The following is a 15,279-nucleotide window of genomic DNA, read 5'->3' on the forward strand; positions in this document are numbered from 1 at the left end:
GGTTTCGCAACTGGATGCCATTGGACGCCTAATGGCGTTCAAGTCGCAGTGTAGCATGAGTCGAGACAACTTCGATGGTATGTTGGCAGTTGTTGGATCCCTGCTTCCGGAGGGTCACATTCTGCCGAAGAACTTGTACGAGTCATAGAAACTTCTTCGTGCCCTTAAGATGCCGTATGAGCACATCCATGCTTGTCCAAATGGTTGCGTCCTATTTAGGAAAGATCACGAGAAAGCAACGCACTGTCCAAAATGCAAATCATCTAGGTATCTGGAGGTCGACACTAGTGATGGCAAGAAGGAATAGCTTGGTATCCCTACGAAGGTCCTACGGTACCTTCCTATCATACCGAGGATCCAACGGCTGTACATGACAGAGGAGTCCGCAAAACAGATGACATGGCACAAACAAGGCAAAAGATACAATGCTGACAAGATGGTACACCCATCGGATGGCGATGCATGGACCCATTTTGATGGCATACATCATGGTAAAGCTGAGGAGGCTCAGAATGTACGTGTAGCGCTGGCAACAGATGGGTTCGACCCCTATGGATTGCTGGCAGCCCCGTACACTTGTTGGCCCATGTTCGTGATCCCCCTCAGTCTCCCCCCTGGTGTCATGTTTCAACCCAAGAACGTATTCTTGTCACTGATAATTCCTGGACACCCGAGGAACAAGATGGGTTTGTTCATGGAGCCTCTCATTGATGAATTGATCCTTGCTTGGGAAAAGGGGGTACTGACATATGACCGAGCTATAAAGAAGAACTTCACAATGCATGTGTGGTACCACTACTCCCTGCGTGACTTCCTGACGTATGGCATATTCTGCGTGTGGTGTATTCATGGGAAGTTCCCATGCCCAATATGCAAGACAGCTGTGAGGTTCACTTGGCTAAAGAGGGGTGGCAAGTTTTCTTCGTTTGACCAACATCGTCAATTCCTCCCTCTTGACCATCCATTCAGACGAGACGTCAAGAACTTTAGGAAAGGGGTTCAAGTCACCGACCCTGCACCTCAGACGATGACTGGTGCCGAGGTTCGTGCTGAGATAGAGGCTCTCAAAGATGATAAAGAGAAAGGTGGTTTTATTGGATATGGTGAGGAACACCAGTGGACTCATAAATTGAGCTTGACTAGGCTCCCCTATTTCAATGATCTTCTTCTTCCACACAATATTGATGTAATGCATACAGAAAAGAATATTGCTGAGGCGCTTTTTGCAACACTCATGGACATTCCTGATAAGTCAAAGGACAATGTTAAGGCTAGACTGGACCTGGCAATGATGTGCGATAGGTCAAAGCAAGTGATGAAGCCTCCCGTGCCCGGCAAGAAATGGAGAAGGACTCCGGTCGATTTTGTCTTGAAAAAGGACCAAAGGAAGGAAGTACTGCAGTGGATCCAGACGTTAATGTTCCCTGATGGGCATGCGACGAATTTGAGTAGGGGAGTGAACTTGTCCACTATGCGAGTCTTAGGGATGAAGAGTCATGACTACCACATATGGATTGAGCGGCTCCTTCCTGCGATGACCCGGGGATATGTCCCTGAGCATGTGTGGCGCGTGCCGATAGAGTTGAGCTATTTCTTCCGCCAGCTTTGTCCCAAGGAGTTATCTCAGGATGTGATTGATGACTTGGAGAAAGTGGCACCTGTGTTGCTCTACAAGTTGGAGAAGATCTTCCCACCTGGCTTCTTCCCGGTGATGCAGCATCTGATTTTGCACCTACCGTACGAGGCACGAATGGGGGGCCCGTGCAGGCCCGTTGGTGCTATACAATTGAGAGATGTCTAAAGATTCTTCGGAAAAAGTGTAGAAATAAAGCCAAAATTGAGGCTTCTGTGGCAGAGGCATTCATTCTGGAGGAGGTGTCAAACTTCACAACAGCATACTATAAGGATGGCCTTCCCAGCGTGCACAATCGTCCCCCTCGTTACAACGCGGACGAGAGTTCATCGAACCTCAGCCTTTTCAAAGGGCAACTCAGAAAGGCAAGCGCATCGGGCACCAAGACCTTGCGGCATGATGAGTGGCGCACTATCATGCTGTATGTGTTGTTGAACGTTGATGAAGTGAAGCCTTATGTGCAGTAAGTTCTCAATGAGCTTGTTACATACGCCCTAGTCACTATCCTCCACCTATCGAACCCCCTTATCTCTTGTTTTTAGGGAATTTCTGAATAAATACTAGAGAGGGAATAGGGCTCCTTCCCCTCAAGAAGAAGATAGTCTTCTCAAAGATGGTGTGCCCGATTTCATATCCTGGTTCGATACGAAGGTACCGTCCAATTTACCTCGTTCAATCTTTGACATCCCACTTTGCTCCTATGAGCGAGTAATGTAACGATCTATCCGGCCTCACCTTGCAGGCCCACAAGGATGTAGAAATGGATGCTGAGTTGAAAGGGCTCGCCAAAGGCTTCACCTACAAGGTCAAGTCATTCACTGTTTATGATGTGAATGGCTATTGCTTTCACATAAGAAACTACGAGCGGAGTCGGCCCAATCGGAAAACCACGAATATCGGAGTTCGTACGCCCAGCACCGATGAGCGCGACTACTACGGCATAGTAGAAGAAATATACGAGCTCAATTTTGAGTGTCTCAAAGCTCCTAATCAAGTCGTATTCAAATGCCATTGGTTCGATCCTAATGTCACGAGAACAGCCCCTGAGATTGGACTAGTCGAAATTCAATAGGATTCTGTCTATCAAGGAGAGGATGTCTATATTGTGGCTCAACAGGCCATGCAAGTTTATTATCTCCCATGGGTATGCCAAAAAGACTCCAATCTTATCGGTTGGTACCTTGTGCAGTTGGTACCGCCGCAAGGTAAACTGTCTGTCCCAAACGATGAGGATTACAACTTTGACCCAAACACACGGGAGTTCTATCAACCAGAGGGGCTAGAAGGGAGGTTTGACATAGACATGTTTTCGCTGATGGGCATGGAAGTAGACAATGACATTGATCAGGACGATGGAGATGAGGATAACAGAGAAGAGGTGCAAAATGCTAAGGACTTACAAATGCTTGAGCGATTACAGTTAGGCGATGACAATGATGACAACGATGGAGATGAGCCCGATTTACTCGACAATATTGATAGTGATGACGACACCTATGATCCAGCCGCTGCTGAACGTGAAGAATATTTCTAATTCATGTAATACTATATTATTATTATTATTGCAATTATGTTTCGTTCATTTTGCATCTCTTTATAAGTACTTGTAATTTAACTGTGCTAATTGGTTTACTCTTTGAAATTGTAGGCACTCAACAAAATGCCGGGCGGAAGGCAGGCCTGTCGGGGGGTCAACTCCCTCTACATGAGGGAGCGCTCATCACCCGAGGACCCCTTGCTGGAGCCGTCGACGAGGAGGACGAGGAGCTGCCACCCCCGTGGCTGTCCGAGGACGAGGGTGCAGCCGGCTGCCACCCCATCGGTGGACGAGGATGACCAGGCGGTGGGCCTGCACATAGGAGGGGGTGGCACTTCCTCTGACTCATCGAACCACGGGGAGGCGGCGATAGCGACAGCAGGGGGGTCCACTTGCACTGCCTCTGGCTCTACCTCGTCGGGAGTATACTTGCGCGGGCCCTCGCAGCTCCCGGCGCGGCCGATCCCACTTCACCTACGCCCGGTGATTCGACCCAGCGGTGACAAGTAAGTATTATTTCACTACTATTTCATATGACATGTTGAAAATCGAACTAGAGACTAACAATTCTTCTTAATGACTCTTGCAGCAACTGGGAAGTTGTGTCCGGAACGGGCCGGCACATCAATGGCACCCTGGGCCTTCTGATTCGGCAGCACTACCCTGGCATGGTCACCTACACCTCAATGACTTCACCGCCCTAGACGTGGGACCACTTCTACACCGCCGAGAACAGCGAGTTTGGCACCGTTGCGACGCGGATCAAGGCCGAGTTCTAGGTGAGTCTTCATTGCACTAAATTGGTCAATACTACGCATTCATTGGTCGTTCTTGAAATAATGAAACGATACATGATGTCTGTATGCAGGACTTCTTCAGGTGCGACGAAGGATTTGAGGACCGGGCGACGCGAGTGCAGGACAAGGTCTGTAGGTCCCAACTCTTGGACCTGTACCACAAGACGTGGCTCCAGTGCATCATCAACTACAACGTCGACGTCCTTGGTCAGGTGGTGAGGAAGGCCGATGCCAGGACCAGGACGCTCACCAAGGAGCAGTACCTCTCGGTAAGTACAAAACATTAATACTGACTCCTTCCATGAAGAATAGGTAGGCTTCATTTCATCTTCTGGCATATCAATAACTTGATGGCATGCAGCAATGTCCTGATTGGTGCGCCAGGCACCACCTCTACTAGGAGGCCATTGTGGACAGGTGGCTCTCGAAGGAGTGGGCAGAGAAGCACAACATCCGTCGGGACTGCCGCCTGCAGATGGGTGGGGCGCCACACCACTAAGGCAACCGGAGCCTCAGCGCGTACGCCCAGACATGGGTAATCTTCTTTGTGTTTTCATCTTTATTCAATTATTCTAACGCTCAATTCTCATTACTTGTAATCATCTTTGTGTTTTCCTCGCAGTCCCAGGCGCACCAAGGCCAAGAATGCAACGAGTTCATGGCGTACGCCCTGGCACATAAGGGCAAGGCGACGGCCCCGGAAGTCACCTACAACCCAGCGGACGGGCCCGAGGCGTACACCAACGCGAGCGTCCACAGCAAGCTTAGCGAGTACACCTCGGTGGCCCGCGAGCGCCATGGGGAGGACTTCGATCCGGCCACCCAGCCCCTGGACACAGACCTCCTAATGAGGATGGGAGGAGGGAAGCAGCACGGGCGGTACTGGATGGCGGACAGCACAGTCGACTCCGCCTCTGTTCCCAACCTCGCCGAGATTCGAGCAAGGAGCACGAGCTCCTCCCTTCCCATACGCTCTCGGCAGCAAAGCTCACAGCAGCAGATGGCGGAACTACAGGTTAGTACTATTTTATTCGTTGTTCATTGCTTTTACACATCTACCTTGCCTTTGCATTGTTTAAACATTGCGGGTGGAATGTTGCAGGCTGACTTATGGAGGTTGGAGGCCCAGCAGGCGGCCCAGGCGGAGGCCCATCGGCTGGAGATGGAGGCTGTACAAGCCCAGAGGGCGGCAGGACATGTTCAGCTTCATGGCGAGCCTTCAGGCCTTGCCAGGTGTGGTCGTGCCCCAGTCGCTGCTTGCTCCAGTTGTGGCTCCTTCTCCTTCTGTCGGGACTTCGGTGAGTATATATGGTTGTTTATTCCTTTAGCTTGTGCGGCCCTCCTGTAAATACTTATGAATTCGCTTCTCCTTTGTGTAGCCACAGTCGGCGGGTTCGAACCCGACTCCTCAAGGTGGCCCTTCTCCACAGGCCGGGTGGACAACTGGCCCTCCTCAAGATGGCAGTTCACACTTCGGGTGGGGAGGCTGGCAGTAGGTACCGTTTATTTGTTTCTTTTCATGTTGCATGGACTTATGTTAGACTTAGCCTTATGTTGGACTACTACTAGAGACATATATATTGTGATGGATATTATCATGGATGATGCGAATGTATGTGATGGATTATGGACAATGAATTTGTATGTGATGTATGACGGTGGATGTGTATGTGATAGGTTATGGATGTGTATGTGATGAAATATGGATGTGTATGTGATATATCCTGTGTTGTGTGTTGATATATATGTGATTTCTTTATTTGTGCTGATGAAAAGCAAAAAACCAAAAAAATAGCATTTTTCCCCTCTTTACCGAGTGCCGTGACCATGGCACTCGGCAAAGCTGGGAAGCAGAGACCCAATTTCCCAGCATTGCCGAGTGCCAGAGCCATGGCACTCGGCAAAGATATTTTTTTAAAAGAAAAAAATTATTTGCCGAGTGCAAGAGTATGGCACTCAGTACAGAATTTTCAAAAAAAAAATATTTGCCGAGTGCCGCTGAGGTGGCACTCGGCAAAGAGGCCGTCGGAGTTGATGTCGGATTTTTTTTGCCGAGTGCTGACGTGACACTCGGCAAAGGCTTTACCGAGTGCCCGATATGTGGCACTCGGCAAAAAAACATTTACCGACGGGTTCTTTGCCGACTGCTCTTTGCCGAGTGCGGCACTCGGCAAAGCCTTTACCGAGTGTATTTCGAGCTTTGCCGAGTGCCGCAGACACTCGGCAAATTGCCGGTTTCCTGTAGTGCTCGGCCTCTTCGTTTTCCTCTTCAGCTCCTCGATCAGGTAGCATCCTCCTCGGAGCCGGCGTTCTTGGCTGTCATGAGGCACTCGGTGATGTCCACCTCCATCAGCAGCACCTTGACGGCGCCGAACAGTGGGTGCGCGTCCATGCCGAGGTAGTTCTTGGCTAGGATCCTGAACGCCTCGATGTGCTTGTCCATCCGGCCCCGCCGGATGTGCGCCGGATCAAGGCTATCCACACGTTGTCTGTGTCGTAGTACCAGTGCTGCGAGATCCTGTTGTTGCTGTAGAGCTTGCGGCGGCGGTTGCCGAAGAGGACCTCACGGCCTCTCCGGCGGACGTGCGGCAGGTACTCGTCGATCACGAGGCGGCGGTGGTGTTTGTGGAACATGAGCCGCTGGACCTCGCGCCGGCGGCTGTTGTTCTGCTGCATGCCCCTCCCCCTGCGACACCTCGTCCGTCACGGACGACCACACGCGCCCGCGGGCTGGTTCCTAGAGAACCACGCGGCGGTGGCTGGCTTCTCCAAGATGTCGAGGTTGACGTAGGGCGTGTGCCGGGCTGCCCCGTGACAGTCATGGCTGTCCTAGATCTTGCGTGTGTCGGCGCTGTTAATCGCGCAGCCTGGCGTACATTTATACGACGCGATTCGCCCGAGTTCGTTTCGAATTCTCAAGGCAGCGAGCATACGTGAAGATCAGAAAGTCTCCGGGTTGATTTTTCGAAAAAAAAACAAAGGAAGTCTTCGGATTTTTTTTCCGGCTTGCCTAGGACCGGACACAATAACGAACTCCTGTTGCAAACCGTAGTAGTTTTGTACAAACTTTCTATTTCTATTGCCAAATTAGCTAGGGAGAAGCTAGACAAACAAATGAGAAGAAATTTTATCTCTTTATTATTAGAGATAGACTAATATACTTTTAGTTAAATTATGTCGTACGCGTATGAGCATAGGACACCCCAGCTTTCGTTTGGAAATAGACTCGATGGGAACTTTTGGCAAGTGAAAACCAATACACTGTCCTGCACCACACCTTTTCGATTCCGATCCTGTCACCATGTATGGCGGCCGATCAAACTCTTACGGTCAATCTTAATTATCCTTCCTCCTGTATATATAGTTGAGGGTGGGCATCGGGCATATATATAAGTTCGAACGGCTCTTCATTGTCCGGTTGTTAAAGGGAAACGAACAAAAAAAAAAAAATGGATAGACAAAAAAATAAGTGAAAATTTTGTTTTTTTATTATTAGGTATAGATATGTAAAGTCTGCTGAGCTACGCCAAATGGCCTTTTAATATACTCTCTTCATTCTAAATTATAAGACATCTCAATTTTTTTAGAGAGTCAAAGCATCTTAATCTTAACCAAAATTATAGAGAAAATTGCAAAGATTTATAACATCTTATAGGTATTACTATGTAAATATAATTAATGTACAATGCAATGATGCTTATTTGATATCATAAATATTATTATTTTATTATATATAATTGTTAAATTTTAGATGATTTGGCTCTTCAAAAAAGTTGAAATGACTTGTAATTTAGGATGGTGGCGGTAATATTTTCGAAAGACGATAGTAAAACCTCGGCTCAAAAAAGATCATCAGCCTGTTCGACAGGCCGTAAATGATCGTGGATTATTTACTGCTGACTGGTTTGATACGAAAGAAAAATATCATTTCAACTTATAATCCACGATCGTATACCTCAAGCGAACAGGCTACGTATTTTTACGGTCGATATCTCTATCGTAGCATCAGTTTCCAAACCACCGTAAAAACAGGTTTCAACCGTGCGTAAAAATCATTTCTGCCGCACTGCACACGCGCGCACACGCATCAGCGCACGTAGACGCACGAGACGGCACGATGCAATGCGACGACCTGTACGCTTTGACGAACGACGAGCACACGGGCACGGCGCGTCCTCTCGTCTTTGATCCGATGCCGCCCTGCCGGGCTTCCCCTGCGCGTCGGCCGGCCGTCCCCTACCACTACCACTCGTACGTTTTGTTCTCTTGCGAGCTGCGCGCTGAGCCACCGATCGCTGCTGTGAGTGTGAGGTGACATCTCGTCTTCGAGAGAGAGAGCAGGAGCCCCGCCACTTCCGCTCGCATTAACGCCGCGGTCGGGCCCTGCAGACAGGAGACCCGGCCATGGCGAAAAGACGGGAGGAGAGAGAGAGAGACAGGGAGAGGGAGAGGGAGAGGGAGAGAATGCTGAGGTGACGACCTTTTGTATAGTACTGGACTGTAATGGGGAAAGACTCGTCGCCGTCGTCTCTCCTTCTCTCTCTCCTCTGTCTAGGCCGGCCCCACGAGGTTGATATCTGCGCCGCGTGTGGAGCCCCAAGCCTTGTCAGTGTCTCCCACCCTTGCACCTTGCCTCCTCTCTCTCTCGCCTCCTTTCTTCTTCCCCGGCTTGCTGACCGTGACAGCCCTCAATCCTCCATATATTATATCCTCTTCCTCTCGCTACATACCCAGTGACGGACCATATCCTCTTCTGATCTTCTCCACCCGCCCCGTCGTCCCTGCCCTGGCCGGCCGGCCGGCCTCTTCCTCCGCCGCCGGACACGTCGTCTCCTTCTCCTACCTGGTACGCTCTCTTGCCATGCGTCTCCACTGATCGATCCGTCGTCGATCGCTTTGTGGTTTTTGCATGCAAGTTTCTGGAAGGCTTCTTCTTCTTCCTCCTCTTGCATCATATTTTATACTAGTACGTCTACATGCATCCGTGCCATCAAATATGCCAAAGTCTACTCCTGCGCATATCATCTACTGTTTCTTCAGTCGATCGATCGTGCAGCACTCACCACGCAGTCACGCACACATCTAGGCAGGCCAGGCCTGAGCACAGTACAGTACACACACATGCATAGGCAGATGGTAGATGCATCAAAAGGGCCTTGCCTCAGGTGCGCAGCTACCCACCGTGCCTTGAATCGGACGGCGACACTCGTTTCGGAGTTACTGCTGTTCGCTTGTCTACTCGTTTCGGAGTTACTGCTGTTCACTTGTAATCCGTTTTTTTTCGGCTTGTTTTCAACCGAAACAGTATTTTTCCCTCCAGACCAAACGAGAGAGCAGAGCACAGTGCAAGGTGTGGTGTTGCATCTGTTGAACTTTCCTACTATACTCCGTTCATCGAGCACAGTCAAAGGCTTTGCACTTTGCAGTGACTAGTGAGTCTAAAGTTTGCAGTTTTGCTTTGCTTCCTTCCATTTTCCGCCTTTTCCCTTCTGCGTTTTTCTGCAAGTTTCAGCGTGCGTCAGTTCTTGCATGTGTGCTACGGATCAGCTCTAGATCAGTCTCGGCTAGATGGAGTACCGAGTAGTACTACAGCCATACAGGTTGGTGTGGCAGCTACTCCCAGCTCCAACCTGAAACCCTAGTTCATCTAGTCTACGATTCTGAATTTCTGATCCGTCCCAGCTCCGTCAGCCCGTCCGGCCAAGAGCAAGACGAAGATGCGACTGATCCGACCAGCCCTTGGCCCTTGCATTATTCCTTCTTGTTTATTGTATAAACCATTCTCCATTGGTCAAATTAAATCGTTTGACTAACAAGTCATGGCGTCATCATGCAGATCTGATCGAGCTCGTCTTCACGCTTCGCGGAGATCAGGTGACCGAGCGAGCCATGGAGTTTGCCTGCGGCAGCGTCGCGGCCGCGGCGGACAGCCCTGGCGCGGCGGCGGCGCGGCCGAGCCGGTACGAGTCGCAGAAGCGGCGGGACTGGCACACGTTCGGGCAGTACCTGCGCAACCACCGGCCGCCGCTGGAGCTGCCCCGGTGCAGCGGCGCGCACGTGCTCGAGTTCCTCCGCTACCTGGACCAGTTCGGCAAGACCAAGGTGCACGCGGCTGGGTGCCCCTTCTTCGGCCACCTGTCGCCGCCGGCGCCGTGCCCGTGCCCGCTCAAGCAGGCGTGGGGCAGCCTGGACGCGCTCGTCGGCCGACTGCGCGCCGCGTTCGAGGAGCACGGGGGACGGCCCGAGGCCAACCCTTTCGGCGCGCGGGCCGTCAGGCTCTACCTCCGCGAGGTCCGCGACAGCCAGGCCAAGGCGCGCGGCATCGCCTACGAGAAGAAGCGACGCAAGCGCCACCCGCCGGCGCACCGCCAGCCCAAGCAGCAACAGCAGCAGCAGGAGGACGCCCAGCACCAGTATCCGTTGCACGCCGCACCGGGCCCTGTGGCCGAGCGGCGCCCCGTTGACGTGACCGAGCAGCCGGCGCCGCACTTCTTGATCCCGCACGCGCACTTCCTCCACGGCCATTTCCTGGCGCCGGTGACCCAGTCCATCGACCCAGCCGCGGGCGGAGGTGGTGGCGGCGGCGGCGGCACTGGGGAGGATATTGTGCTCGCAATGGCGGCCGCCGCCGAGGCGCACGCGGCCGGTTTCTTCATGCCGCTGTCCGTGTTCCACTAGATAGCTCCAGAGCTCCAGTACTTCTTCGACAGTTCCATGGGCTTAATTAGCAGGAATGCAAGAGTGATTACGCGTAAGTAAGCTTGCAGGTTTCTGCTAATGGGGCGATGGATTTGGTCTCGGCGCCTGCGCGTGTATGAGAAATATGAGATGCCACTGCCGGTGCCACATCACCAACCGCTGCTGCCTGCCTTTTGGTTTTAGTGTTTTTGCATGGTCTTTTGTATGCAGTGATCGATAGAATGGCAGGATTAGATGGCTTGTTCATTCCCCACGGCGACGTTCTTGTGGGGATATCGTGTGCTGTAGCTGACCAATCGACCTAAGCTTGCGCTCAACTCTCTTTGCATTGCTTCTGATAATTATGCTATGATATTACTTACCTTCTCATGTTGTCCTAACCGATTTGGCATTTATATTTTCTTCACAAATACTGTCCATTGGTAAACTAGTTGTTTCCAATTGCATGATGATGTTTGGCCTAAATCAGCAAGTTTATGGGTAATGTGCAGAGTGTATCCGTAGGTGACATGCCCCCCCGCCCAAAAAAAAGGGTGCATGTGCATCTTCATCCTTTTTGTATGTAATTCTAGAGTACATTTTACTGGTGGTTTTGATCTTGTCCTGAGTTATTATTTTGCTCCTGATACTCGTACATGGAGCTCTCTAAACTTGTTCCGAGTCCTTATTCTAGTTTTGGTACTTCGAAATTGCACACTCAAGCTCCATAAACCAGCACGGTCGGCTCCCATCTCCTGCACGCTCAACTTCTAAATTTGTTTTGAGTTCTCATCTCTATCTCGTTACTTTTAAGTTGTACGCTTAACTCCTAAAAGTTGTATTTGCACCGCATGTGCCCGCCTCACATGCGTGGACGACACACCGTGATGCACATCGGTTGCCACGCACTTGCCTACGCCCACGCTACCATGCCCCTATCTCACGACAATTGCTCTTGACACCAATCCCATTGCGCACTTTATGTATTTACATATCAATCGTCACAAACAAATTGAACACAAGTCTACTACATAATCCACTTTAGCAACGTTATTTTTATCGTTGGTTTGTAACACTAACTGGCAGTGAAAATGTTGGCCTAATATAAAACTTCAACCCCAAATCCTCACCCCCACTCTCACAACACCCCGTCCTGTCGGCGGCGTCCCCCGTGCTGCTCAACGTCGGACGCCCTCTTCTTTCTTTGCACCAAACCTCTCACCCAAACAGCGGTGGCACGAGGGCGCGACGACCACATAGGTAGCCCCCTTCCCAACTGTCGGCAGCCTTGGCCTAGATCTGGAGGAGGGTGGCGGCGCAAGCGGCCCCCTTAAGGCCGCTAGGGGGCTTGGCCTAGATCTAGAGCGAGCAACAATGGCGAGGTGTCTCTGTGGCGTGGCGGTGTGAATCCCCCAAGGATGGCGGTCTCCTGACGTGCGGGGAGATGGCAGTCTAGATCTAGGTGTAGGCGGCGGAAGACAGCGGTGGCCACTGGACCTAGGTTATTTATTTATTTATTTTGTTTGCACCATGTGTTCTCAAGCGAGTGGTGACGAGGCTCCTCATTGTTAGTTTGATCTCCACCAATTGGCCCAATGGCCAATTGGGCCCTTGGATCCACGCCCTGACCGGGGGCACCCAACCACTCCATGGTTGGTAGGCCCCTGTCGCACAGCACCATAAAAAGGGAAGTGGGGGCCAGAGCACAAGGTACGAGGTTCCCCTGAGTCGCCAGACACCCCACCAAGATCCCTAAAAGCATCTAGGCCCCAAGTTAGATTTCGGTGATTAATGTCAATACAAGATTACTATGACTAACGTGTGTTTTGCAGAGGCAATTATGTTAGGTCATGGTAATGGAGATCGATTGGGCAATCGAGGTTGTCATGCCCCTACGATGGAAATCGTTTCGGTTTTCAAAGGATGGACGACAAGGTTAAGGATAACTAGTTCTAAGTGTCGATTGGAGTTGGAGAGACACTTAGAGTAGTTTAGGACTTTGTTTTTTCTTTGGCCATACTATTAAGAGGGGTATGGACGGGTAGCTTGACCTAGTTGAGTCTAGTGAATTAGGTGTGGTGCACCCTTGTTAAAACTAGCTCTAGGTAGCTCCTATGAATGCCTAAGATCCTTTGGAGCAAACTTCATTCACATATGTTCGAAAGTTGGAAGTGAATGGAGGGTCAAATACTGACCGGACGCTGGCTCCGGTGCGACCGGACGCTGGCCGTAGGGTCCGGTCAGTTCATTTGACCGAGGAGAACAAGTCTGGTGTGACCGGACGCTAGAAGGTCAATGTGACCGGACGCTGAGGGCCAGCGTCCGGTCGACTCCAGTAAGGGTCTAGACTTGAGAAAGTGTGACCGGACGCGTCCGGTCAATACTGACCGGACCCTGAGGGTTCAGCGTCCGGTCGAGTCTAGTAAGGTTCCAGTAAGGGTTTTATGCGACCGGACGCGTCCGGTCAGTGCTGACCGGACCCTACCAGCGTCCGGTCAACTCTTTACTACTGGTTCGCGGGTTAAACTGATCGGAGCGTCTGGTCAACACGATCGGAGCATCCGGTCAACACGACCGGAGCGTCCGGTCACCCCGTAGAAGCTCATAACGGTTCGTTTTTCAGGCTGCCTTATAAATAGAAGCTCCACTCGTGTGTGGAGTTACTTTTGCTCATTCCAACAGCTGAGAAACACGTTTGTGAGTGCCAAGAAGAGCAAGGTCCTAGTGAGGTGTTTGTGATTTGAGAATCCAAGAGAGTAGCCTCACTAGCAAATCAAGAGTAGCAAAGTGTGCATCCATCTTCTCATTAGGCTTCGCGTGGTTAAGTGAGAGTTCGTGCTTGTTACTCTTGGTGATCGTCATCACCTAGACGGCTTGGTAGTGATCGGGAGCTTGGTGTTCACCCGGTAGAGCTTGTGGGTGACCCAACTCAAGTTGTGAGCGGCTTTGGGTGATTCGCCACGACAGAGTGTCGAAGAATCAACCCGTAGAGAGCACTTGATCCTTGCGCGGATCAAGGGGGAGCTACACCCTTGCGCGGGTGCTCCAACGAGGACTAGTGGGGAGTGGCGACTCTCTGATACCTCGGCAAAACATCGCTGCGTTCTTTTCTCTCTCTACTTACTTTGAGCATTTACTTTGAGTATTTACTTTAAGCAATTCAATACTTGTTTTACATCCATAGAATTGCTTGCTAGAGTAAGTTTGGAACATAGGTTGCGAGTTCTTTGTGCATTAGTTTGATAGAAATACTTTTCAAGGCACAAGGGGTTAATTGGGCTATCCGTAGGATTTGATTATTGCAAGAGAATTTAGAATTAGCCCAATTCACCCTCCCCCCTCTTGGGCATCTTGATCTTTTCAATTGGTATTAGAGCCCCATGCTCATGTTTTTAAGCTTAATCACTTAGAGCAAGATGTCCCACGGGGATGGACCTCCTCCTATCTTTGAGGAAGATGATTTTCCATATTGGAAAATTCGCATGGAGGCATACCTAGAAGCTCTAGATGTTGGAATTCTTAGAGCTGCCTCTCAAGGGTTCCCAACACCTAAGAATGCCGCATAACTTCAAGGCGATGAAGTGAACTATGAAAAATGGAATGCAAAGGCTCGCAATACCATCTTTAGAGGCCTTTGCAAAGATGTGTTCAATCGTGTAAGGAACCACAAAGACGCTCATGCTCTATGGTCGGACGTTTGTGTGCTCCATGAGGGAACTAAGAGTGAGCGTGAGGAACGCTATCATCTTGTAATTAAAAAGCTAAATTCTTTTGAGATGTTTCCCAAAGAAAGTGCTAATGAGATGTATTCTCGTTTAAATATTCTTGTAGAGGAAGTCAATGGGCTTAGACTTACTCAAATGTCACCATCCGACGTTGTGAGAAAAATCTTGAGTGTCCTCCCCATTGACAAATATGGGCACATTATGACCGTGCTACATCAAGGTGATCTTTCCGCCGCTACACCGACACAAATCTTGGGAAAGATCAATGCTCATGAGATGTACATGCACATCACGCCACAAGATGGCTCATCCTCTACAAAGAAGAAAGAGAAGGACTTAGCATTCAAAGCTAGCCAAGATAAGGGCAAAGCAAGACTTGAGTATGAGAGCTCAAGTGATGAAGATGATGAAGAAAGTCTTGCTCTCATGGTGAAGAAGACCACCAAGATGCTAAAAAGGCTAAACAAGAGTGGCATCAAGTTTGACGGCAAGAAGAAGAAGTTCTTCACTAGCTCAAGAAGAAAGCCAATCTCCGAGATGGATTGCTACAATTGTGGCGAACTTGGCCACCTAGCTTATCAATACACAAAGCCCAAGAAAGACAAGTTCAAGAACAAGGGCAAGAAAGATAATTCAAGCGATGAAGATGAAAAGAAAAAGAACAAGCCATACAAGAAGAGAGATGGCAAAAAGAGGGACTTCTATAAGAAGAAGAAGAGTGGCAAGGCCTACATTGTCGGTGATTGGCTCACGGACATTGATTCATCAAGTGGATCATCCGATGATGAGAGTGACAATGAGAAGGTGGCCGCCATTGCTATTGATCTTGCATCCTCACAGCCACCATCGCCATCATCCTCTACACACCTATGCCTTATGGCCAAGGGTGAATGCAAGGTAACTAAGAGT

At 50.2% G+C, this 15,279-nt stretch overlaps 1 protein-coding gene across 1 annotated transcript; it reads left to right on the forward strand.

Annotated features, from left to right (window-relative positions):
• The first annotated feature begins 8,435 nt into the window (after positions 1 to 8,435).
• Positions 8,436 to 11,033, forward strand: LOC136471167 (protein G1-like1). The gene is made up of 2 exons (XM_066468896.1): positions 8,436 to 8,813; positions 9,804 to 11,033. Exon 2 carries the CDS (start codon positions 9,857 to 9,859, stop codon positions 10,643 to 10,645), a length of 789 nt encoding a protein of 262 aa, XP_066324993.1. The 5' UTR covers positions 8,436 to 8,813; positions 9,804 to 9,856; the 3' UTR covers positions 10,646 to 11,033.
• Positions 11,034 to 15,279: the final 4,246 nt, after the last annotated feature.

This window comes from Miscanthus floridulus, chromosome 8 (assembly GCF_019320115.1).
Source record: "Miscanthus floridulus cultivar M001 chromosome 8, ASM1932011v1, whole genome shotgun sequence".
Taxonomy (NCBI): Eukaryota; Viridiplantae; Streptophyta; class Magnoliopsida; order Poales; family Poaceae; genus Miscanthus; species Miscanthus floridulus.

Coding starts and splice junctions, on each gene's coding strand:
- LOC136471167 (XM_066468896.1), top strand. CDS start 9,857: ATGGAGTTTGCCTGCGGCAGCGTCGCGGCCGCGGCGGACAGCCCTGGC.